The sequence below is a fragment of the Thalia democratica genome, chromosome 4 (assembly GCF_965202585.1).
Source record: "Thalia democratica chromosome 4, ktThaDemo2.hap1.1, whole genome shotgun sequence".
Taxonomy (NCBI): Eukaryota; Metazoa; Chordata; class Thaliacea; order Salpida; family Salpidae; genus Thalia; species Thalia democratica.
In genome coordinates this window covers 41,202,969-41,228,753 of record NC_139168.1, presented here as the reverse complement: position 1 = coordinate 41,228,753, position 25,785 = coordinate 41,202,969, and the positions used below count along the sequence as shown (strand labels likewise).

The 25,785-nt window shown below is 25.5% G+C and overlaps 2 protein-coding genes across 2 annotated transcripts; both read left to right on the top strand.

The window, feature by feature from the left end:
* Positions 1-309: 309 nt before the first annotated feature.
* On the top strand, positions 310-3,746 carry LOC145834203 (mediator of RNA polymerase II transcription subunit 24-like). Its single transcript, XM_082941579.1, has 2 exons — positions 310-430; positions 684-3,746. The coding sequence occupies exons 1-2, from the start codon at positions 345-347 to the stop codon at positions 3,505-3,507; spliced, it is 2,910 nt and encodes a 969-aa protein (XP_082797705.1). The 5' UTR covers positions 310-344; the 3' UTR covers positions 3,508-3,746.
* A 465-nt stretch (positions 3,747-4,211) lies between these two features.
* LOC145834032 (exocyst complex component 8-like) lies at positions 4,212-24,427 on the top strand. The gene is made up of 17 exons (XM_082941346.1): positions 4,212-4,300; positions 6,734-6,889; positions 7,301-7,402; positions 7,476-7,579; positions 9,917-10,029; positions 12,361-12,503; positions 12,810-12,883; positions 15,912-16,023; positions 16,357-16,527; positions 17,442-17,541; positions 17,842-17,938; positions 18,164-18,344; positions 20,961-21,091; positions 21,876-22,034; positions 22,314-22,460; positions 22,756-22,941; positions 23,807-24,427. Exons 1-17 carry the CDS (start codon positions 4,231-4,233, stop codon positions 23,876-23,878), a joined length of 2,118 nt encoding a protein of 705 aa, XP_082797472.1. The 5' UTR covers positions 4,212-4,230; the 3' UTR covers positions 23,879-24,427.
* Positions 24,428-25,785: the final 1,358 nt, after the last annotated feature.

The window sequence follows — 25,785 nt, the reverse complement described above, 5'->3', positions numbered from 1 at the left end:
ACTATAATAGTATTTAAATGTATACTAAAAACATTGTCTATTCTGTTTAAGTATATTGTGTTGTTGTTTTAAAGTATATAGCACTTTATAATTATACAAAAACAAATTATAAATAATGAGAAAACTATTTTTATTCATACTCACCAAAAAGTTACTTGAGTTTTTATCGAATATATTTAAATTTTAATTATTGTACCAAATAAATGTAAATTGTTAAATTGTTTTCTCAATAAAATACTCGCTAGTAGTTTATAGTACAACTTTATATATCTTTACGTATTGCTGTACCATTTCTAATATTTTTTTTTCAGACTTAAGTTTAGCAGTTTATTCATATTTTTAAAATGCTAATAGCTGATATAAATGAGTTTGTTCTTTGTTCGTGGAAAGAAAACTGGAACAATGAAGAATGGTTCCATCAAGTTAAAAGGTTTTAGGAGGTTTTCTGTATTTCAAAAAAAAAAAAGACATGTTATTCACCAAAATGTATATAGTATATACTTTCTAGCTTGGTTTAATTTTTTTAAAGTAAAAAATAAAACAATGTATATTTACTTTTTTAAGCTATGAATTTTAATGTTTTAAGTAATATTAAGTTAGACTAAACAAAAAAACGAAGTTTACAAATAAAACATTTTACTAAATTATAAGCTTTGAAAAATAATATTGAATCATATTTTCAGGTTCATTTGCACTGCAACTGAAAAAGAAAGTTTAGTAAACTCTTTAATGGATCATGCTTTCATAGGTTCCCTACCAAATACAAAAATGATTGCTAATCTAAAGCTTTCTGTCAGAAAATCATTAATTGGCTATGCTTCAGTAATAAATGCCTTTTCCAAGTACACAAACTTTGAAAAAGAAAACATAACAAAATGTATTTACAACATTCTTGAAAATTTTCTAGACAATATTAATACTACTAATCAACAGCAAGTTGTAGATGAAAGTTTAACATTATGTGCATCATTAAGTAACCTTATGCTATGGTTACTTTTGAATATTGAGTATTTTATTAATAATAATAATTCATTTATGACCAAGTTTGCCTGTAAATTAGTTTTAAAATTAACAAGTCAGCCTAAAACAGTGTCAATGCTTAAAATAGCTAGATATGAAGAAACTAGTTTTTGGAATAAAATTGACAATACTTTGCTACAGATAAAAAATAAACCTTCAAATAATGTTTTCATTACTCAAATAAATGCAGTTTTCAAAAGTGTTGCAAACCTGTCTCGTAAAGAAGTTCAAAAAAGACCTTCTTATACAGGCATAACATCATCTACAACCTTCTGTCCTCCTGTTGTGCTACTTATAGTTTCAGAAATAGAAGCTAATAAGCTGTCAGATGTCAAAGTATTAGGAGAACAACTTATATCTGCTGGAAAAATGTGTGGTATTAGTTTATCAGACCTCTTCTACAATATTATTTCAACTAGCTTATTATCAATTAAAAATTGTAAAAATCTTCCAGATTCTTTAAACAGTTGGTTTTGCATGTTATTTGTTTACGTACCCAAACTTTTTGAAGGGTTGAAACAGCTAGTAACAGAAAATTTAACAAATTCTCAAAAGGTTACTGAATATAAACATGACTTGTTTCTTGCTATAAATTTAGTTATTGAGCATGGAAGTATGCTTGATGCAGTAGATCATCTCATTCCTAAGCTTAGTGTTGTTGAAATTCTAACTGCTTCGTTTAAAAAACACCAACTTTTAGATGATGAAATTTTAAATCAACTTTCTCAATCAAGGGCAGTTAAAAAATGTATTTTAAGCTCAGATTTAGTACAATCAAACTTTTGTGAAGTAAAAAAAGAAGATCTAGAAGATATCTGGAACTTTTCAGATAAGCTTGTTGAGGTCCTAAACAATATTAAGAAGGATATGAACCAACAATTTAATTACTTAAAAAATACTTTTAATGTTCAAAATCTCAGCATGGTTATTTCATCTGCTGTAGGTGAAAAACAAAACAATTTACTAAAATGTTTGAGTGAATTTAATAGCTTAATGAACTGTGCTTCACCTGATAGTAATGAAACTCAACAAGATGCTTTAGTAAGAGCTTCATTGTTTGACTTCTCTTTTCTATTTGTTGTACAATTAGTAGATATGTATGGTGAAGAGGCGTTACTTAGCAATAGTTTGCTGTTTTCACAAACTTTTAGTAACTACTTACAAACCTGGTTGAAAAAGTGGTGGCCAGTCAAAAGAGTAATTGAAGAAATTTTACCCTCAGTAGGACCAAATCAAAAAAAGGTAGAAAGTCTAATATATATTTTACGAGGGCAGTCTGATATGACAATTATGAGTCAAAAATGGACTGAGGTTACTGATAATCTACCTCAAGCTTTTATAGAACTTTTAAGAGCCTATCAAAGTGGTATATTTGACGAAAATGAGTTAGTAAGTGCATGTAACTTAATAAGTCAGCAGTTTCCTTTTTGTTCCATTCTAACAATAGTATGTAGTCTCAGTAGAGTGCCACATCTAATACAATACAAGGTTTATACCAAAGCAATAAAGTTATTGCTTGTTGCTTCTGAGGATAAGTCAGTCAAATTACCTTTACATGAGTTAAGATTAAAGCTTTTTTTAAAGCTGGCAAGCAAGTTTTCAAAGATAACAGTATCTTCTAATGATAGCTTTTTAAATACTTCTGAGTTTTTTTATAAAAACTTTAATGAATCACTTGAAAAAGGACTAGTAACTCCAATAATATTAAGCAACTTTAAAAAGTGCTTAGCAGTAATGGGTGTGCCTCTTTTTGTTGAAACTGTTTGTGATCAAGTTCTTAACAAGCACCCATCTCTGCAACATATTAAAGAAGCTACAGACATTGCTTTTACTCTACTCCTAATACAACCTGAAACTGCTAGTGTTTATTTGCTAAAAGTTTATATTATGCGTTTGATTAAAATGGAGCCAAACAAACTTTTAGAGCCAACAGCTAATTGTTTTATCTCTCTAATAGTTTCTACTATTGAAATAGCATTGACTAATGCAAGAAATAAGTACAAATTGTCTCAGTCGTCTAATAGTATACACTCCAGAACTGAAAAAACAGATCTAAACCCTTTTTTGTTTGATCAGTCTAGTTCAGCTCCAAATGAAAATAGATTGAGGCGAATGCTAAGCTGCTCAACTGAGCATGACCTAAACTCAAATAACAGCAATGAACTGTCACCTAGCGACCCCATAGTTTCTGTATTATTATCATTTTTCAAACAAGTTCAGTCTCACTTTAATATCTTACCTGCCAAAAAGGTTGGACCTCAGTATGAGTTTGTTTACTCTTTTATCAAATTGTGTTTAACATCATCTGAAATTTTATCACAGACTGTCAAAGAAATCATGACCTTGGAGTTCTTTAGTTTGTTAAGTTCAAGGTTAGCTAGTGAAGATTTTGAATTACTTTTTTTAGCTTGTGATCTTAATAAATCAAATTTTCGAAAAGTAGCCGCTGATTCTGTTTTGTTTAGTTTCAAGTATGACAAAGACTAAAAGTTATTTGCGCAAACTAATTTAATAATATATTTAATATTTGCTTTACACTAATTTTTGGACATAGTTTTTATAGAAAATTAAAACAAATGTATAATTTAAACAAGTATTGTGTCAATAGTAGATTGATTATGAACAAGCCCGGTTTCTACTACATTTTTTTTTACTATATTATAAACAATAGTTGTAGTGTTGTATTTTTTAATGATTAAACAGATATAGAAAAAGATAGTTTTCAAACAAAGGTTCATAATTTTTTTAGTAATGAAATTTATGCTAATTATATGTTTGAAATTCAAATATTCCTGAGTAATTGTTAATGTTTTTTAAGTCTAATTTTATTATTTTCACACATAATTTTTATCTTTAAAATAAGTACATATATTTTAATTAAAACATAATTATCCTTTTTGTGTTTTATATTTTTGACGTGTATTTTTTTATTTAACTGTATCAATCATACATTTTACCGTTTTGTTTACATGTCTTGCTTCTATAACAACAAGTAATAATTTTTCTGTACTTGTAAATAATTTTTTTTTTAGTAAAAAAACATTGAATAAATGATTTTTTAGATATTTGTGGTATGTGTTTTTGCTTTTTTATCTGTGATGATTTTTAATTAACAAAATTTTCACTTTTAGTTTTATCTACTATACAGTAAAAATATGTATAGTGAAATTACAAAGCAGTATATTATTTGTAGAATAAAAAAAAATTAAAATGAATTGGTCTAAAAACAATGATTCTTTGGCTCGAACTTTGAGTAGAAGAGATTTCGATCCAATTAAATGTAAGTTTAAATTAACTAGTTTTTCTCCAAATTTTATAATGACCTTCTTTATCTTTAATGTCAGACTATTTGAAAATCTGTAGTAATAAATAAAAAAGACTAAAGTTTTATGACCAGAAAACCAAAAAAAATAGAACTATAAAATATATTTTTGGCAAAAATTTATCAATTTGGCACGACATATTTTTTTTAATATTGCAAAGAACATTTACTGAACTTAAAAGTATTTATCTCGAAAACCGTTGGAGGAGATAGATTTTCAGTGAATTTAATTTATTCACCGTTTTAGTTTTCTGTGCCAATATTGTACCTATTGTACTCTCCAACTTTAAGCAACTAGTTATAAAATAAAGTTTGAATATTTAAAATCTGTAAAAAGTAACTTATAGCCTAACTCAAAATCTACAAAATAAAACAAAAATTTAAAAAGTAATTTAATTCCCTTTCTATGCCTTAATCTTTTTTTTCTTTCTTACTATAAATTACCCCTAAATATAAGAATAAGGTTGTTTTAGTTGTGATCTACGGGATCGAGATTTGGATACTTTTTAAATTAAGATCCGGTAGGATCTAAATATTTTTCTCCAAACTAAGATCAGATTGATCTGAAATAGTAATAGCTGACAGGATCTGCATACTGGATCCGGTAGCTTACTATTAGCTAGATTTATATAGACTAGTGATTTTTGATTAATTGCAACGCTTGTTTTTGATGCTTATTTACATAATTTATATTATTAATTTAAGAATATCTTTATTTACTATGACATTTCTAAGCTACGGTAGGTTATAAATAATAAACAATGAATTCACCGCACGGTCAACAACAACAGCATCCGAGACAACCTTCGACCGGTTTCGTCTTAATTGGGACTCATCAGGTAGGCAAAGTCGCAAGAAACCGCTGTTGTGCAGAAATCGGTCGTCGGTTGTGTCGATGCTGTTTGTAGTTGATCGTGCGGTGAAGTTAATTGTTTGTTATCGATGGCGAAACACATCTTAACTTTACTTAGTTGATGATGGCCGAAATAAATACTGGCTACAGTAGGTTAAAAAGGGTATTTAGCAAAATAGATTTTTTCTGACTTGAAAATAAAACCAATTGTTATACATAGTTGTGTAAAAGTTATATTATATTTCCAAAACTGTTTTTGTTCTTTTCTGTTTTAAAAGTATTTAAAAAATTTAAATGCAACTAGGCTTTACTGTTTTCAGTTTAAATTTTTTATAGTTTTTGTCAAAAAATGGCTCGTAAAACCTACACAAAAATACCTGAAATACTCATTTACAAATCTTTTTTTACCATTTTTATAAATATAGTACAGTATGTATTGAAAAACAATATAAGTTGTTTGAAAACTCAAAATTTTAAAACTTTTTTCTTAAAGCATAGATAAGATTCAAAATATTGGTTGCAAAAACAAAAAAGTAAGGTATATGCCACCAGTAAGAATTTTATAAAGTTTTTTTTATAAATTAAGAAAGTAACTAAATGTTTTGAGTCTTTTTGACACTTTATTTTATTTTTTAATAAACACTATACTATATCAAAGAAAACCTTTAAAAAAAGGTCACATATAAGCATTTGATATACCATTACGTAACTGTTGCAACCATTAGTTTTGACATGATTTCAAGAATTTTCTAGTAAATTTAGAACTAGTATATAACAAAAAAATACCGCATTTAAATTCTTATAACCTATGAAATACTTAATGAAAATAAAAAAAACACATTTTTTAAAAGGAGAAACCAGCTTTACACTTTCTTTGTGTGAGCTTCTCTAAATACAAAATTATATATTAGATATATATAAATATACGGGAACGTGTCTAAATTGCACGAAGACAAAATTTCACGAGGTTACTAAATTGCACGAAGCCAAATTTACACAAGGGCACAAAATTGCACGAGTCACATTTTTGTTAAGAGTAAAAAAATACAAAAAAAAAACTAAAAAATAATAAATAAAAAAAAAGATAAAAAAAAGTTACAGACTGAGGGTAAGGGGTAACAGTGATAAGAAAAATATAGTAATTACCAATAAAAATATTATAAAAGTAAAAAACTAATTAAATAAAAAAGCAACCAACCGAGGGTAAGGGTTATGGGTAACAGCGATAGTAAAAAATAAGTTTGAAAATTATTTATTAAAAGAAAAAATAAAAATTATTAAACAACTTTAATCAAAAAAAAAAATTACTTACCGACCGAGGGTAAGGGTTAGAGGTAACACTGATAGTAAAAAATAAAATTAACTCGTGCAAAAGTATCTTTGTGCAATTTACACAAGTATCTTTGTGCACTCGTGCAATTTTGTACGCTCGTGCAATTTAGACAGCTACCCATATATACACATGTATTTTTAAATTAAGTTTTTGTACTATTTCTTTTCTAAAAACTGTTTTAATTTAAGTTGAGCTTTTAAAATAGACGCTCACAGTATTAGCAAAGAGTCTGATGGTGATAAAGATTTGATAGAAAATCGTCAAAGAGTTAAAATGTTGGGTGAGCAAACTGCACAAATTCTCAAAAAGCAAGTATACAAAAATTACCAGCTTTTCATAGATACTGCTAAAGAAATTTCTTGTAAGTTGTTTAAAAAGCATTTTAAGAATAAGATATGGTATTATTTTTATTAAACAAACTTTGCAATTTATACAATACTACATCTAAAGTTTTGAAGTTTTTGTATCTTGATTAAAAAAGTTATGTTAATTTTTAATTAGATTTTTCAAGTTAAATATATATGAAGTTCATTAATTATGGTAACATATACTTTAGATTTAAGTTAAGATATTCAAAAAAATATTTAAATATATTTTTAAAATATAATGCTTTATTTTTGATAAAAAAAATTTGTTGGAAAATATTATATTTTGCTATGTCATACAGTTATCTGTATTAACTAAAATATATTGCTCAATTTACTGTAAAATAAGAGCTTATTTATATACTACTATTTTTCTGTGTCTAAAATAAACAATTTTTTCAAACCAGTTTTAGAGGGAGAGATGTTTCAGCTAAACAACATTTTAACGGACCAGAAAACATTAATGGACGACATGATAAAGACATTTCAACCAAAAGATCAGCACGCTGGTAAAAAAGATATAATTAGTTATAGACTTTGTTTATTTATATTAATTTTTTTTTTAATAATAGCTATTTTCAGATGAAAAGTTACAAGAGAATAAATTCCAGAACAACAATGTCAATAAGGAGCTTGAAAGAAAAAAGATAATGAAGTCATTGCTAACTAAAGTAGAAGGCTGTGAGGTTGGTATATATATTAATATTACTATTAATATCTGTTTTAAGTAAATGTATTAGAACAGACAGGTTTGCACCATAAGTCGGTTTTGCATAGATTCAGTTTTGCACGAATAGTCACTTATGAATTTTGTTCATATAAAACACATTTTAAGTAGCACTAAAGTATCTTTTCAGTAGTTGAAATATATTTTAACCGGTTGCACGACTATTTAAATTTGGATAATTCAAATTCATAAAATTTTAATTCTTTAAAAAATGTTTGTAGGGCCATAACTCAAAAAGTAATACATATTTAGAAAGGTAAAAAAAAAAACAATTGTAGCTCTAATTAATACCTAGGAAATTTTTTTTTTCTGCAAAATTATAGTTTTTTTTTTGAGATTTGGCTAAAATAAATTTTAAATGTAGTAGTTTATAGACTGGCAATAATTCTCTATATATAGATACTTTTTCAAAACTTGTTACTATTATAATCCAATCAATTAGACCTACAACTTTTTTTTTTTAATTTATTAAATTTCAAGTTGTGTCTAGTAACCTTCTAACCATAAATTAATTTTCTACTAAAAAGAAACAAGTAAACTTTTACTATTAAAAACCTGGAAAAAATCAGAAAACTTAGAAGAAGTTTCTTAAAAACCAATGACCCCATTGCATAAATTATTGAGTTACTTTCTTTATGTCGATTAAAGGACTATTATGCGCTAAGGAGGCTTGAACATGGAGTAAACGGTAGGAGAAATACGCAATGAGCATTCCTGATAAGTCCGGATGGATTTCTAGATAATTTAAATTTTAATGTGTGCATTCTCATAGGTTTCAAATTTAGATTTTTACTTTAAATTTTCAAAACTAGCTATAACAAAGTTTTACTTAATTATTCTACAATCCAATCTGCTTTATAAGATTTAATATCTTGTCAATCTTCTTTAGATATTTTTTTTCTGCTTTAATTCAACTAAAGGTAATGTAGTACAGTGTATATTCACTTATCTGGACATGTTGGGAACATTTTTTTCTGTAATCATGTCCGGATAAGCATTTTTCCGGAAAGTACCAAAAATTTTCTTAATAAAATACTATAACTGCTGTATATTGTGCAATGCATAATAACTAATAAAAGCTCAGCTACTTTTTATCTGCTTTAAACATTCACAAACTTTTCTTCACTTTTCAAAATGTCGTACAATTGTTTTTACTATTTTACAAACTTCTAGTTTATTTTCAATGGTTAGTCAACTCGTTTTTTTATGTCTTTTCCATTTTTAAAACATGGTATGTTGAGTGTGTCAAACTTATTAAAATGTTTTTATTTAACGATTGTTACTTTAGGTGACACTATTTCTCCTGCAAGGATCTTCAGAGCTTTTTAAGTAATAATGTGTCAAACAGAGTGTCAAACTTATAAAACTTAATTAAAATTTTGATGTACTTCATCTTAAACAAAAGTATATAAATTAAAAACTTTTATAATATAGTTTTAACTAAAAATCAAACATAAAAGAACTGTTATACATTTATTTTCGAAAAAAAAAACTTAGAATTTAATCAACTTTCAAAAAAACTTCATAAGTTTACATAAAAAATTTTAAGTCGTATTTTAAATAACATTGTTTTGAATTAATAATGAGCTAAAATGAAGAATTTATAAAATCACTCAAAATTTTCTTACAGCATGAAAACTAAAATATTTGTAACACACAAAAATGTTTTTGTTTGATATTGAAAACTTTTAAACATACTTCTCGACTGAAACTGTCCGGATAAGTGAAGTCCGGATAAGTAAATAAGCACTGTACTATGTAGCTCATTGTATTGTATTTTGTTATTTATTGTTATCATTACAGATCGTTTATTACTTGAAAAAAACTAAAACAAATTAATTTAAGAGTTATTATTCAAATACGGTTTTTAATCTTACCTTAGTCATTTTTGATGAAATACTAATTGCTCAGATTAGAATCTGTGAACTAATTTTTTCTTAAATTTCCGAAAATTATATATAAAAAGTTTTTTCTTTTGTTTGTATCGATATTTTTACAAAACTAACTCTATCTCAAATATCGTTTTATTTTTTATTTTCTATAAAAAATATCATATCGCTCATACTTTAATCTTTAAAATAATCATTAGTTGTTCTAAAAAATGTTGTACCACATTATGTCGGCCATTCTATTGTCTTAAATTAAACTTGAAATGTAAGTCAGTATTTATTTTATGATAATATGGTAAAATTTTGTTTATAGACGCTATTAGAATTTTTAAAATGTTATTTTTCATTAATGTAGTTTAATACTATTTAAGATATTGCTGGTTTACTTTTAGTAATAATGCTTATAGTCAGTTGTGAACAATCCATCAAGATACTTGGTCCATGACGGAGATGTTGTCGAGTTAGACGTGGACTCATTTGAAATCATCAACAAATTTCACTTGTTTCTTTTTAATGACTGGTGGGTTTTTATTACTTTGTTTGAAACTTTATATGAGATTTTATTTTTTGTTTTAGAACTTGAAATAAGAATTTTGTAAACTTTTGAAGGTGAAAAAAGTATTTATATTTTATTTACTTTATGATTACTTTGTTAAAATATAAATGCAGATACTTAATATCATGTTAGCTTTGTATTCAACTGATAAGAAGAACTGAAATATATCTTCTTAACAGAATTTGTGTGTTCTTTCTTTAACTAAATTGTTGTTAGTTATTCGTTTTTAAATAATAATTTTCCTATGATGTTAAGTACTTAGAATTATAAAATTGTACTTACTTATTTTTGTTGCTTTTTAGCTTCTTACATGGTTTCTCCTAAATTTGAATAACAGAGTCGAAAGTTCAAATTCATCAAAATTACAGCATAAAAATTTACTACGACTTTTATATAATTAATAATGTTATTATGCATATATTTTGTTTTTCACTTTTCTTGTTTAGTGATTTAGTCTTGTCTGCTTTATCTATTTCGATTATTTTTAGGTTATAAAGTTTGCAACCAAATTTAGTATTAGATTTTTATTTTGTTCTACTTAGTATTTCCCATTTTATCTTAAAAACCGTATTTTTACCTTTTTTAGTTCCCAAATATATTTAGCAAGTTCTGTTGTACTTCTTTTATTTAAATTGATTAATGAAGTTTTATGATTCATATATCTATCTTTGAAACTGTTTCCCGTAGACCCTACGTACTGTTTAGTTGCTTTATTGGATGTTAGTGTTGCACTATAGATTTTATTAGAAGTTAGACATTGGTTGTTTAAAGGGCAGGGTTTACTAAACAAGAAAAGCGAAATGAAAAACATATGCATACATTATCAGAAATTATTTTTTAGCAAAAATAAACCCAATTAAATTAAAATCAAAGTAAAATTAAGCAGCGTACACCAACGGTTTAAAACATTTGTCTATTTCACTCTTTTCTCGTCCGTACTTTACAAAATTTTTTATAGCAGTTACTAAAACTTTTTCAATATTCACAAGTTCTTAAACTAAAACAAAACGAAAAACAGCGTATTTTCAAACTTAACTTACTGCACAAAAACCTTCATTATTACTACATCACAATATTTATAAAAATTTTAAATTATTAGTTTCTGAAAAACATCTCTATTAAATTAAAGCTGTTTTGAGATGTAAAACAGCTGTAAAAAGCTGTCGTTTAACATATAATTAAATATTTAGCTCCAAATTTTAATTGTCGAGCACTATTGACCGAAACTTAAAAAAAAAACTTTAAATAGATATAACTATTCAAAAATATAATTTAAGCGTTTGTTAGTAAAGATCCAAGCGAAACAAGTTCACTGGAATATAATAATAACAAATTAAACAGTGTTCTTTTTTTATTACCTTAACACATGTTTCTAGGTCTTAACGGGATAACACACTACAACGGAGCTATAAAAATCAAAAAAATACTATAAATGAATAAATATATATATACATTATATTTTTTTGAATGATTAGTAACCAGTAATTATTTAGAATTAGTACTTCCTTCATTTCATGTAAGTAGTTTATATTATGATTAATTTTTTTATTTTGTATTTTTAATTTATTTATTTTAGACTTAATTATAACAAATATTATATAGTTTTATAACAGTCGGATTTAACATTACGTATTTTATCTATTATTAACCATTAACCTATAAAAATCTATAGCAATTACATTTATTTTTAATAGACACATGTATACACCTACTTTAGCTTCTACTCTTTACTTAAAGTATTTTTTTACAGAACTCCGTTAAAGTGTGTTAATCCGTTAACCTACAGAAACATGTGTTAGTGTAATAAAAGAAGGATACTGTATAATTTGTTATTGTTATACATTCCAGTGAACTTGTTTCGCTGGGGTATTTTGTTAACAAACGCTTGAATTTATAATTTGAATATATATATATATATATATATAAATCAATTAAAGTCCAAAAAGTTCAAATCCTACAATACGGTTATTTATTATTAAACTAAGATTAAACTGAGAAAGTTTAATTTAGAGAAACTAAAAATGAATGCTTAAAAACTAGGTTTTTTATGATTTTTTTTTTTTGCTATTTTACTTTAATCCCTTCTATAAGGAACCTATTGAACTCTTTGACTTTGTACCCTTATAATATACCATAATTTGAGTTTTACCGAACGGTAAAAATCAAGTTCAATCTCAATAAAGCTCTTTGAAATAAATTCAATTTGCAAAAAAGTGTCTTACCCACTATGGCCTTCCTTGATCATCAAGAATAGTCTTGCTTAATGTTTAAATTTGTTCTTTTAACATGTGACAGTCTGATGCTGACGGCACCTATCCAGTCGGCACATCAACGCGGGAGGGGAAAGCAGGTTGCAAGCGTTGACAAGTTCATGTACAAGTTCGTAGCTAACTGGCAAATTGACACATTAGCCATGGTCAATGCTCGTGATATGCAACGTAAGCAAGTTAAATGGTTGTACTCTATGTTGTAATTTTTTTGTTTAAAGTCTTAAGTTGTAAGGTTTGTTACGCTGTAAAAAGTATCTATTAGCTTAGATAAATTTGCTTGCAAAGGAAATTATTTTTTTGAGTTAAATGTGTTGACTACATTTATGGTAAGTTTTAAATATAAATCGCAACAAAACCTCTTTTTTTATTAAAACCTTATTAACTAAAATTTATATTCAAAATGTTTTTGACAATGTTTATCTTATAACTTTTTTGTTTTTGCTTTTGCTTTAAATTGTTTGAAATTTCTTACAGGTGTAAAAAATGCCTTCAAAATATTGGTGTTAGCAAATGCTAGAATGTTTCAGTGTGAAAATGCAAAAGAAAAAGTAAGTTGCTATAATAACTTTAATAACTTATTTTCTTAAATTATGTAAATAATTCCAATCGTAACTTATCTCGTCAGGTTTATTCTTTGTCAAGCAAAGCAGTATTGTTTTCTCCTATCACTAGTATGAAAAAGAATTAAAATTGTAGCACAGTTTGTTTATTAGTTATAGATAATTTTTTAGACTTTTATAAATTAGATATGAGTTATTATTAATGAGTTAAGAAAATATTTAAATATAAATAAATGGTTAACTAAGTCAAAATCATTATACATATCTTGATTTTATTACATAAACGATTCTTGAAATATTTAAATAAAGGATTAAAACTTTTTAAGGTCAAAATATTTTTTTTGTTTTTTTTAAACTAACATTAGTCTATGTTTAAAAGTTTTAAGTATATACTGATTGATACTTTGTATTAAGTACAAAACAATAAAAACTTTTTTATTGAGATATAGCCAGTTTTAAAAGCAAGTTAACACTACAAAATCATAGACAAGAAGTTTTTATGACTAATTTTCTTGATTTCTAAAATAAAATTACTGAAAGTCTATCTTCTCACGCGTTCTGAGAGCCGTTTACCTCAATTACTCGAAAAATTTTCTTGCAGTTTTAAAAACAATTTCCCAGAGCATTTAAAAAAGGTAAAATAAAATCCTTGTTTTTGAAAATAAAACAGTTTTTAATAATTTTTTTTTACAAATAGTATTGTTTTATAAAGACTAGACTGTTAAAATTTTTAAACGATTGTTTAAAAGCTGTAGGAGGAATTAGATTCTTAATTAAACAGTATTTTTTTACCTTCATAAGGAGCATATTTAACTCTCCAACTTTTATTGTTTTGATCTCAAAAATTACATTTAAAATTCAGTAAAAAGCTACTAGTAGCTAAGTTATTAAAGTATAAAATAAGATCAACTGTTTAAAAAGTGATGTAACCTCTATGTCCTTAATAAGTTCAATTCAACTTTACTTTTTTTTTAATGTGACTTAGTGGGCCCGAATCGCGTTTGACTGGAAATAGGAAGTGAATTTTCTTAAAAAATCAACATTTGTAAATCTTTACAATTATTTGATTTTAATATAATCTAAGGTTGTATTTGTCAAGTTTTCAAAACTAAAAAAAAATCTAACTTAATAAAAGTTATTGGACTTTAAGTAGTAGCTCTTATAAAATTGTTTTGATTAATACAGTATTTAATTACAAATATCTTTGTTTTTGAAATAAGATATAAATTAAATCAAACTTATACTTTTATAAGTTTTGCTTTTTATCAGCTTGTAGATGTTTAGTAGATACTAAATATAAAGTTATAGTTATGAAAAAATATTCTTTATACTAAAATTATGTAGTCAACACTTTTTTAAATAGATTCCACAGCAGCGGTTCTTCCTTTTTTCCATGTTTTACCCCTTTATGGAAAGCAATTTCCTAATTTACCCCAATATCTAAGTTTTATTTAAATTTGATTTTGAGGAAAAAAACAAGATTTTTGAACTATAAGCTTATTAGATATAGAAATCCTAAAGTTTTAAGAGTTTATTTAACTTAAAAAAATACAGTTTAATTCTAACTTATAAATTAAAGATTCAATTAGTAAACATTAATTAACAAAACTTGTAATAAAGAAAATTTACCCCCTAAAATAAGGGAATTTACCCCAGGTTAAGAATCGCTGTTCTATAGGGTATTTTTAGTAAAATCTTTGACTATTTCTTTCTAGAATGCTTTTTATTAAAAAAATTTGGGTAGGTGGATAATGTTTTGTTTGTGTTTTTTAATCAAGTAAATCTGAGGATTTAAACAATATATACATACATATATAAATGTTATCCACCTATTCAAAGTTTTTGTTATTTTAAAAAGTTTACTAGAATGTCTATATAAATAAATAAAAAAAGTACTTTTTTTTAACGAGACAAAATAAAGTTTTTAAATTTAATGGTTTTTTTTCAAAATTAATGACAATTTTTTTAATTATCTTATTTAAATTCTGTAAAAAGTAATCAAGTACTTTGATATTAAAGTAGTTTTTTATTTAAGCGTTGATTTTCTGTTTTTAAAGATTTTAAATCAAATCGCCTTGCGCCAAGTGACATAACTTTAATTTTAGATGAATTTTTTAGTTTTGTTTGAAGCCCTAAATGCGCAAGAATCTTGGCTTTATACCCACAAACTTTTAAAAAGAAGTTTTTTTTTGCTATTTCCAGTTGCGGGCCAACTGTGGGTAACTTGTTTACATAATGTGTTTCACTCAAATGAGTAACTTGATAAGGGCACATATTGGGTTAAAAATTAAAAAAATATATATATATTTGTATATGAAAGCTTGAAGTATCAACTACAAGTAATTTCTACAGAATTAAAAAAATAATTAAGTTAGGAGATATAGTCAACTTCTACAAAGTCTCCATGACAATCACCAGGAGCCGCAATTTTTTAATTATCTATTCTCTTTTTTATACTATTGACCACAGATTTCTAGTAAATATTTATTGCAATATTATATAATTGCTTTTGAAATTATAAGAAATAAAAATTGAGTAATTTATATAAAAGAGAACAAAAATTTAAACTTTTATTGGTTATAGAAACGTATATGCGTTAAAACAAATTTTTAAAAGTTTCTACCAACGCATTATTTGTTTTAAGTAAAAAAATTAGACTGAAATAGTTTGAGAATATTTGCTCAAAAAATGTAGGAGAAGGTAGGTATGAAATGAAATAGTCTTTTGTTTGCTTTTTTACTTGAACTTTCCATAGGGAACCTATTGAAATCTCAAAATTTTTATCTTTATATCTCAAGAACTAATTTAAATTTAAAAAAAAGGTAAAAAAGCCAGTATGTACTAGCTAAGTTAAATTTTTTTAAATCATATCAATATGTAAAAAAGTGCTTTACCCGTATATCTCCTTAAATTAAGTAAAACAACAATAATTAAATGAAATACGGTTACTTGTTTGTTTTTGAAATAGTGTTAATAATTTTTAAATAGATGTTATTTTATACCGTGAAATTATTAGCGCGAGTGGATTGAAGTTATGGATTTAACAAAACGCCAGCATCTCAGTGAAGAGTCAAATGAACCAAAAATTGTTCAGCCAAATTCTCCCATTTCCCCCGTTACACCTAAAAGTCAGTTGATTTTTACTAATTCTTTTTAAACAGTTTTCCATATCAACTTTCATAAATGCCAGCAAAGTAATATAAACTATCATAAATATTGTTATTGAAATTGATTTGTATAATGTTTTTATTTGTCAGAAAATATAAAAAGCATAAAATTTTGAAAGAAGTGTACAGATAAGAATAATTTTTGAAATTAAACATTTGAAGAAGTTTTTAGTGTTCTACATTGTTAAATACTTAAATGGTTTTTTATATTTTAGCTTTAATAGTTGGTTAGGAATACCAAATTGTTTTTTTTTAACTAAATTTTTAACAAACATTAAGTGGTTTTTTCAACAGACCCTTTCGAGTTTGCATCTCCATCCAAGTCAAAAGTGGAAAAACTAATGGAAGTAAACAACGCAGAGGAAAGTCGTATTATGATGTCACAGTTTAACAATGAGTTTGAAGATTTAGACGTTTTTATTGCCCAACGAATGTTTGAAAGAGCAGTTGATTCCTTACTTAAATGTTAGTTTTGAATAAAAGAAAATATATAGGTATTACATTTCAGTGATATCAGCTTTTGCTGCGACAAAACTAATCATTTTACATTATGTTTCTTTTTATGTAAAACTAAAATTATACTTAAAAGCACACTGTTTTGGAGCATTAATCAATATAAACATTATAAAATAAGATTTTTTTATGACTTTTAAGTCACGATTCCGCTATTATATTTCAAAATAGTTTTTAAATTGGTTGTAGTGCTGTGAAAAAAGTTATAACTTTAAAACTATATAAAATTACATTATTTTCTTCTTTAGTTCATATTTTAGACTGTAATTATAAATTTCTAAATTTTCCGTCAATTTTTACTCACTAAGTTATGAAAAAATATATTTTATGCGTATAGTTTTTTTACATTAACAACAAGACTAATAAGTTAATAAAAATAAATAAAACATGATATTCACAACAATTAAGTTAACTATATAGTTCATACAAATATAATTTTTACTATTTAAGTAAAACACAACATTTTTATCTAAAGCAAGTGTTTCACTGACCTTTAAAGGGATAATATATATATTCAGTTACTTTAAAAAAAAATCAATCAAAATGTAAAAATTTAAATAGGAGTCTTAAGCAACGGTACATCATTAAATTATTCCGTTAAAATTGTATACATTAAAGTACATAGCTGAAAAATTCCAATTTTTTTTTAAACGACATATACAAAAATGCTGGCAGTTAACGTCTTTTCTTGTGCTAGATTTTAAATAAATTTTGCAACATTATTTCTTATCAGCTATATAGTAAATTAAATTTTAACTACAGTTGATGACTTGGAAGTTTTCAATTAAATCTAAAAGTATTTTATCGAAATGCTGTTTACAAAAAATACTTTTTATTTAGTTTATTTTCTGTTAACTTTTTTTCAGTGAAAAAATTGGTTGCAAATATCCCAAGCGAAAAGCCTCGAAAAAGTTGTGAGGAAAAACTAGAAGCTCGAAACTCACAGCTTGTAGATGTTTTGTGCAAGTAAGTGATTTAAAATTATTTATGTTCTAACATAATTTTTAAAGCAAATAAAATTTGAATGTTTATTTCCGTTTACTTATATTTAATAATTGCTTTATAAGTTTATTCAGTTATACTTATCCTGGATTATTCAACTGGGTTTTTACGGATAATTGTATGAATGTACATGTTTTATCTAGATACGGTAATGTAAAAAATAAATATTATTCAACTCTTTTAAAAATTAAATTTTTAATCGCGAATTTAAAAAAACTTTGATATTCTTAAGAGCCAATAGTAAAAATTTAAGTATTTTTTTAGTGAATTGAAAAGCACTCCAGATAGATCTCTTCGGAGAGGTTGCTCCGTTCTTAGAAGACCTGTTACACTGCTCATCAAACAAGGACAAGTTTTCAAGGTTTAATATGTTGTTATTTTTGTTAAGAAGATTTTCAAGAGTAGATTAGTATTTATATTTACATATATATTTATGATTTCACGAGGTTTATTGCTATTTATGAGTTTTATAAAAAATACTTGCCAAAAGAGTTAACTAATTTATGATATATATACACATACAACATGTAAAAAAGTCTGTGTAACATTTATTTAATAAAATAAATATAAAACGTTTTTAATACAGGCATGTGATTTGTTTTTAAAGAACCGAAGCTCGGCAATTGAGTTCGCGTTGCAGCAGTTGAGAACTGAAGGGTCAATTACTCTTTTCATCAACAAGCTGTCAAAAATTTTCTTTTCAAACATCAATGAAACTGCTGATGAGTTCCAACATGCTTTTGGCGAAATATCTGGTTGTTTTTCAGGTATAAAAATTCCTGAGTTGTTTGCTGTACTATCTATAGCTAAATATGTTGTTCATGACGTTGTTTCTTAGCGTGTTTTCGGAGTATTTGAATAAATTTAGTGTTAAGGGCGTAGGGGATTTGATTAGTTTTTGGGATATAGACGTTTTTGTAAATAGTTTCCAATACAAATGTATGGACGGATATTTTTCAGAGAAATTAAAAAATTCACTAACAATCTATCTCCTCCTTAGTTTTTCGAGCTAGAGACCTCAATTTTTCAGAAAACATTCTTTTTATAATTTAAAAGACTTTTAATCGAGTTTTTAAAAATATTGAAAAATATAAATTTTAGAAAGAAAAACAAAAAAAACTAGTGGTTTTTTAAATAAAACTTTTATTTTTCAAAATTAAACTCCTGCATCAAATCGGTTTAAATATTAGTAATAGACTAACTGTAAAAAATTGAAGAAGATAGGTTACAAAATGAAGGAGGAGATAGATGTTAATTTAAATAGTCTTTTTTGCATTTTCTAGGAACCTATTTAGGTCACCGACTTTTATCGCTTATATCTTGAAAGTTACTTTGAATTTTGTTAAGTGGTTAAAAACGTCTGATAGCTCAGATTAAACTCTACAAAATAAAGTCAACTTGTAAAAAACAAGGTGGACCCTCTATGCCCTTAATTAAAGAATGCAGAATTAAAAATTTTTATTTATTTTGACTTTACGTCAATTTTTTAACTTGGTTTTAGAAAGTGTTTAAAACGTTTCTTAGTTTTCTATAAGTTAGTGTTTTTGGTTACTACAAGATTAGTTTAAATAATAATACTAATTTAAGTCCATCGAAATGTTTTCCTGTTGAGTAATTTAAAATTAATTTAAGTTTTTATATAAAAACTTCATTTTAACTACAACTCACAATATTTTTTCACTTAACCACTTTTTATAGGTATGTTTAATAATAGGTGTTAAGAAGCTGTCCTTGAAATTCAATAAATTTTACTCAGTAAAGTTTTGTTTTTATGTTGTGAATTTGTTGATTATTTTCTTACTTTTTCAAGTTGTAAGTAGTTCTATAAAGCTTGTGGTATGCAGAGTACAATCTCCACTAGGTCATTTCTGACTAGCATTTTTTTTTGAAGTTTACTTTGTGCAGGGCTGCTGCACTTTCAGGATAAAACAAGCTAGTTTAAATTTATCTTTGGAAAATTCAGGTTAGTTTGTATTTTTTGTGCAAAACTCATACCAGTTTTGATATTGGTCATAAGCTTCAGGCCGTTTTTTTGAATAGTTTGTTTGATCATTGTATTTGTGATAAACTCATTTTATTATATTGGTATTTTCAGTTATTTAAGCTTGATTAACTGTATTTTTTTTTATTTTGAGGCTCTTTTTAAATACATACTTAATTTTCCTACAAACTCTGCCCAACTCAAGCTAACTTGATATTTTTCAGGCTAGATTTTGGTCAAGAAACTTTTTTGCTTTAAACAGGGCTGCCACAAGGTCAGGAAAGTCAGGAAAAATGAGGGTCTTTGAAAAAATTCAAGAAATTTGACAAAATTTGAAAAAACGTCAGATTTTGTCAGTTTAAATTTACAAAATTCCTTATTTTCCAAAGCCTACAAATGGTAATAAATTATTTAAAAATCCTTTAAAGTCAGACTAAAATTGCAAAATATTCCTAGAATTTTACAAAACTACTTAGTTTCTTAAGCCTTTATCTGGTAAAAATTAATAAAATATCCTTTATAAAACCGAAAAAATTTTCTTTTAACATATTGAACAACTACCCTACTCGAACAAGCAGTTTTTGTATGCTTTTTAGTATTGATGATCTGTGCAAGGACACTTCCATAGTGAAACTGTGATATATACACAAAAGTTTATGTTGCAGAATTTTAGAATCAAAGTGTTTTTGTTCAAGTAAACAATTAAATTCTTCATAATTAAGCACCAAGTTAGTATTTTATGTAACAAGTTTATGTGTATACCTTCCTCTTTATAACTTTTTCAAAGTGTTCAAATTTGAAAAATTAGTTATAAAAGAGGTATATGACATGGTTAAAGTTTACTTATTAGTATTTTTTTGTAGAATAACTTAAGTTTTGAAAATAAATAAGAGTAGCTTTATTTGTTAAAAATTTAATACTAAATGATAAGAGAAAAATTTTATATAACATACATAGTTTACAAATTGTGTTTATAAGCTAGAAGTAACAAGTATTTTGCTGATATAGCTGTTTATTGCAAATACATCAATCATACACAGGTGGTTGAAGTGATGTAATGAAAGTTAGATGATTGAGTTCAGCAAAAAAACTGTTGTTTAACCTGTATAAAAATAAGATTGAAAGCTTTATATATACAGTTTCAAATGTTTGATTATGTATTTTAGAATAAGTTTGATTTAGAAAAGTCAGGAAATTTTTCTCAGCTTGATCTGTGGCAACCCTGTTTGAAAAGTGGCAATCCTGTTTATGATCCCATAAACTTTCTGCTTGCACTTTTCAATTTTTTCAATTTAATATTTTACTTAGTTTTATCTACAATATATAGGTGGTAGGTTGCATATTATAGTAGGTAGTTATCAATGTATACAGTTTATTATCAATATTCGTTTTATTTTATTAGCGTTCGGAGTTTGGGTTGAGAGTGAAATGAAAACGTTTGTAAACAAGTTGTCAGAACAAGTGTTTAGTGGAAACCAACACATAAGTGATATTGCTGAATGTGTTCATCATGCTCAATTGTACTGTGGTAAAGTAAGTTTTAATCTAAAAGATATACTAAAGTGAATAAATTATTTTTACTGTGTTACCTTTTAACTAAATTGCTAGAATGGTATTTTTATATTAGATTCAGTTAAAACGCTTTTTAAGTCTTATTATCAGAAGTTAAAATATTTTCCTTCATAGTAAATTACATTTTTCAGTATATATTTACTTAAGTTCATACTATAGTTGTATTCTAGTCAAAAAAAATCTTTATTCAAGTTTTTAGCTTCTGTTTTTATTTAATTTTATAAAAATCTTCTATATATATATACTAAATGCATATAATTAAGTATAGTAGGACATCGATAAGGTACATACTTAACAAAAGTGCGTACATTACGTGGATGCTTGCCTTTTAAAGTTCCTACCTTATCTATGTATTACCGTACTGTCTACATTTTTTGTATTTATAGTGAAAAATTATTATACTGATCTGTACTCCATATTGGTTATATACTGACAATTAAATTTGATTTAAATACACTGAAAGTTTTTGAATATAGAAGAGTATAAAAACAATAAATATGTTTAAATAGTTATTATCGACAGTGAATCCAATTAATTTAATTTTAAGTTTTTATAACTTTACATAGTATTACTTGTAAAATTACACATGATAAAGTTTTAATTTTAAATTCATTCTTACATTTTTTCAAAGGCAAGGCTTTTAAATAGTTTTCATTCATACTAATAATCTTTTAAAAACTTAATTTTTTTAATTCTTGCAGCTTTTAATGTTTTAACTAAATTATATAATTACTATTTGTTTTAGTTGCAAACTAGAGGACTTGACTTGAATTTTCTTCTCAATAACTTGCTCCATGATCAATTAAGTAAATCGTTAAAAGGACATCGGCAAAAGGTGATAGATGCTACTAATCTAAGAAATTCGGAAGAAGTCTGGAGACAAATAAATACTGGAACTCCTCAAGTTAGTTTTATTTTATCAAGTTGTTTATGTTTTTGTAATTTTTTAAAATTGTAGTTTTGTATAAATACTGGAATATAGGCTGTTTTTGATTTTAAAACTTTAGCTAAAAGTATTATACTTATACAAAATTAGACGTTCAAATGTAAATTTTCTAAATAAAGAATAAAATATCTTTTAATAGACTCGAAGTAACTATCAGTAAAATATATATAAATTTTTAACCACCACATTAACATCGAGTTTAGTTCTTAATAAATTTGGTTGTTATTTGCGTCGTAGGCTGCAGAAAAATTAGTTGATGAAATGGGCAGCTTGGGTGTGAACAATTTCGCAGATTTCAAATTTGACGGATGTTTTTTCAATCTCACAGCTTCGAGCATCGCTTTTACCAGAGCTCTGCTGTCCCACGTTGACGCCTGTACAAAAGTAAATTTTAAGCTTTATCTTTTAAGTTTTATCGCAAACATTATTATTGCTTAAAAATTAATTTTAGGTATCAATTTTTATTGTGGATATTCAAATTTCATTTGGTTTTAAAATAACAAAAAAAGCTACTAACTGATAAGCAGTATTTTTTAAAGAATAATTTGCTTCACAATATTTTTCAGCAATGACCTTTACTATTTACTGCACATAATTCATCAAATGTCATTTAGAAACTTTTAATAACGATTTGGTTCAATTTAATTCAAAGTTTGCTTATTTATCAAACGATAAACAGATATCTACATTGGAAATGGAAAAGTTGATACTGAAGGGAATACACGAGATTGAAAGCTGTGCCACTCAATTTATAATAGGCTGCATGAATGCAGAGCGTAGCAATAAGAAGAAATTCTCCCTTATAAAGCAAAACGCGAAATTTCTTGCAATTTCAGTTTTTCCTTTAGTAGAATCGAAAATAAAGGTATTTTTATTTAGTTCGATTTCAGTTTCACGAGTTTTAGAACTGACTAAAACTTCAAAATTGTGCATAATTGTGCTTAACAAGGAGTTATTTGTCTTTCAATAAATTTAGTTAGCTTTTAATTATTTTATTTATTAAAAACTAGTTTTTTTTTCTATACTACATTAACATACTAACAAGCATTTATGTATAAATAAAATTGCTTAAAGTTTGGTATTAATATTTTTTTTGTCATGGTTTTTAGCTTAAACTTAGGAAAATCTCTGTTATTATTTTTAGTTATTACTAATGTGATTTTTGTAAAGTAGGTATATCAAAAAAATATTAAGGTTTAATTGTTTCTCAATTTGATTAGTTTGTTAAGTATAGTCGAATAAAAACTTACTTTTAACTATTACTTTATTACACAAAGTTTTATAGAAAAATTGTACTTACATTTAGTTAATAATGTTTAAAGTTCTGTTTTGCAAAATACAAAAAGTAATTTTTTTTTGTCCAACATAATCTAAAGATGTTAACACTTAATTATTATTAATCTACCAATACAAAAAGTTATTTTTTGATATGAATTATTTAATTTATTAATTAGTAAGTTTTAAATAGACTTTTTAGATGATATAAAAGTTAAAAAGATATTTTGTTTATTTAAAACCTCTTAATTTTTGCATAGTTTTTGCTATAGTATATTTTACGATTTTAGTGTTTTTAAATTAAACAAGTTTTAATCATACCAATTAGATCACCAGACTAAAGCTTTCGGTAGACGAAATCTATATCTCGAAACTTATTAATTTATATTAATTATGTGTTATTATTAAAAGTTTAAGTTGTACGTAATAATGCTGTATGAGTTATTTATTTTCAGGAAAACCTAAATCATAAACCAGAAGAACTTCGAAAATTAAGAACATCGTTTCTTCAAGAGGTATCAAAATGATTAAGAATTGTTTCAAGCTTTCTCTCTACACTGCTTAACATTTCTTGCAATATAACTTTACTCAGTTTTTTATTGTGATCATTGTTTAGTTTTATGCCTTTTTTTACAAATTTATTATCAGTTTAACTTACAGATTTAATTTGAAAACAAACCTTTAAAGATTTTTTACAAAATTAAATATATGTAACATCTACTATTTTCATTGTTTAAGTTAATTTTAATACATTTACTTTCATGAATTAAACTATATCTTACTTTTTTATACTAATTACAATAAATACTAGTCAAATTATTTCTTTTAAAAAACAGTTTACCTACTAACAAAGTAAACAGTTCACTTCAAATATCACTACTTAAAATCTGATTTTGTTGAAAAGTTTAGTCTTTGAACTTTAAACGATGTATAAGCAGAGGTCGGAAGCCTTTGAAAAGTAACTGACCAGATTTACTAGAAAATATATTCCCTTGGCCTTATCTGTTTTGCCGTTTTTTACTCTTAACAAATAGCTACTGAAAAGTTGAAGGCAACGTAAACGTTTGTCAGGGTTGCCAAAAACCCTTAAAATTTTGAAGTACCTTGAATTTGGCAATTTAGGTAAAAAACCTGGAATTTGAGAAATTTGCAAAAATCCTGAAATTTTGAACAAAAATCACTAAAAAACCTCAATTTAAAACAAATTTTACATGTAAAATAACGAAACTTAGACTAGAAACAATAAAAAAAATTGTGTTGTTTACAGTTTTTTTTATTACATGACGTATTTAAAATAACATTAAGGTATCTTTTATACCAATTAAGACCTTAAGTTTTATGTAATTTTTATGGTAGACTAAAAAACTTGTTCTTTGAAAAACCTAGAAGAAATTTTCAAAAAACTCTTAACACTATAGTTTGTTCTTTCTATAGATGGGATGTTATACTAAAGGGTCGTCAACGATATGAAATCTTTGCTTACGTTTTACCAGATATACAACCGTTTGTGTTTAAATGTCTTGTTGGCTTAGTTGTACACAGAATATTGTTATTCACTGTAACACGACTACTAATATAACTGACTTGTTACATTTTATCCTTTTATAACCACTAACCTAATTAAGTTATTTTGTAAATATTTTATTTACAAAGAATTTAGGTAATATAAGGTATAAAAGCGTAAAGTATATACTATAAGTGGTGATAAACACAGATTTTTAACTTAATTAAATAGTTCTAGAGTAGATTTTTTATTACATCAAAGCACTAAGTTGTAAAAATAAAATCAGCACTTAAGTTTGTTCTCAACATAATTTATATAACTATTTACGATCTTAGAGCAGAAATATCTGGCTTGCGACGTGTTTTTCATATTGAAAACAATTTCTGCGTAACAATTAAAGATGTAATTTTCTATAACAAATATTTTCAAATGTGCTGTAGATTTAAAACGACATTACTAGTATTAATATAATGATTTTTTCATTACAAATGTTCCTTATCAAAAAACAGTAAAATTTTCTAAAATTAAACAGTCCATCAATAATTATTTTTAGTACTATAACTAGAAAAGTTGCCCACCCCTTTTTAAAAATAGTAAACAAAATAAAAAACATATAAAATAATTAATTTAGCATCAAAAATTTTAAACTATCCACAATTTAATTGAATAAAGATCTAGATTTGGTAAATTAGTGAATTAAATTTTCAAAATTTAAATGAATAAAGTTTAAAAGTAATATAAAATAGAACTTTTGTAAAATAGTTTGAATAATAGATACTTCTAGTAATCACAAGTTATTTTTTGATAAAATGTTTTAGAAAACTTGTCTATTAAGTGTACATAAGGTAACCAATGGACGTACGAAAATCAAATAGCTTTTTAATAATAGTTGTTTGGGTTTCTTTTAGAAGTCCTAAATCAAATTTAAAA

What these genes read in the sequence shown, in the direction of transcription:
- LOC145834203 (XM_082941579.1), top strand. Translation starts at nt 345, where the DNA reads ATGCTAATAGCTGATATAAATGAGTTTGTTCTTTGTTCGTGGAAAGAA. An exon ending in TGGTTCCATCAAGTTAAAAG is followed by an intron (nt 431 to 683) that starts GTTTTAGGAGGT and finishes TCATATTTTCAG; the next exon opens with GTTCATTTGCACTGCAACTG.
- LOC145834032 (XM_082941346.1), top strand. Translation starts at nt 4,231, where the DNA reads ATGAATTGGTCTAAAAACAATGATTCTTTGGCTCGAACTTTGAGTAGA. An exon ending in CTAAAGTAGAAGGCTGTGAG is followed by an intron (nt 7,580 to 9,916) that starts GTTGGTATATAT and finishes TAATGCTTATAG; the next exon opens with TCAGTTGTGAACAATCCATC. An exon ending in AATATCTGGTTGTTTTTCAG is followed by an intron (nt 18,345 to 20,960) that starts GTATAAAAATTC and finishes TTATTTTATTAG; the next exon opens with CGTTCGGAGTTTGGGTTGAG.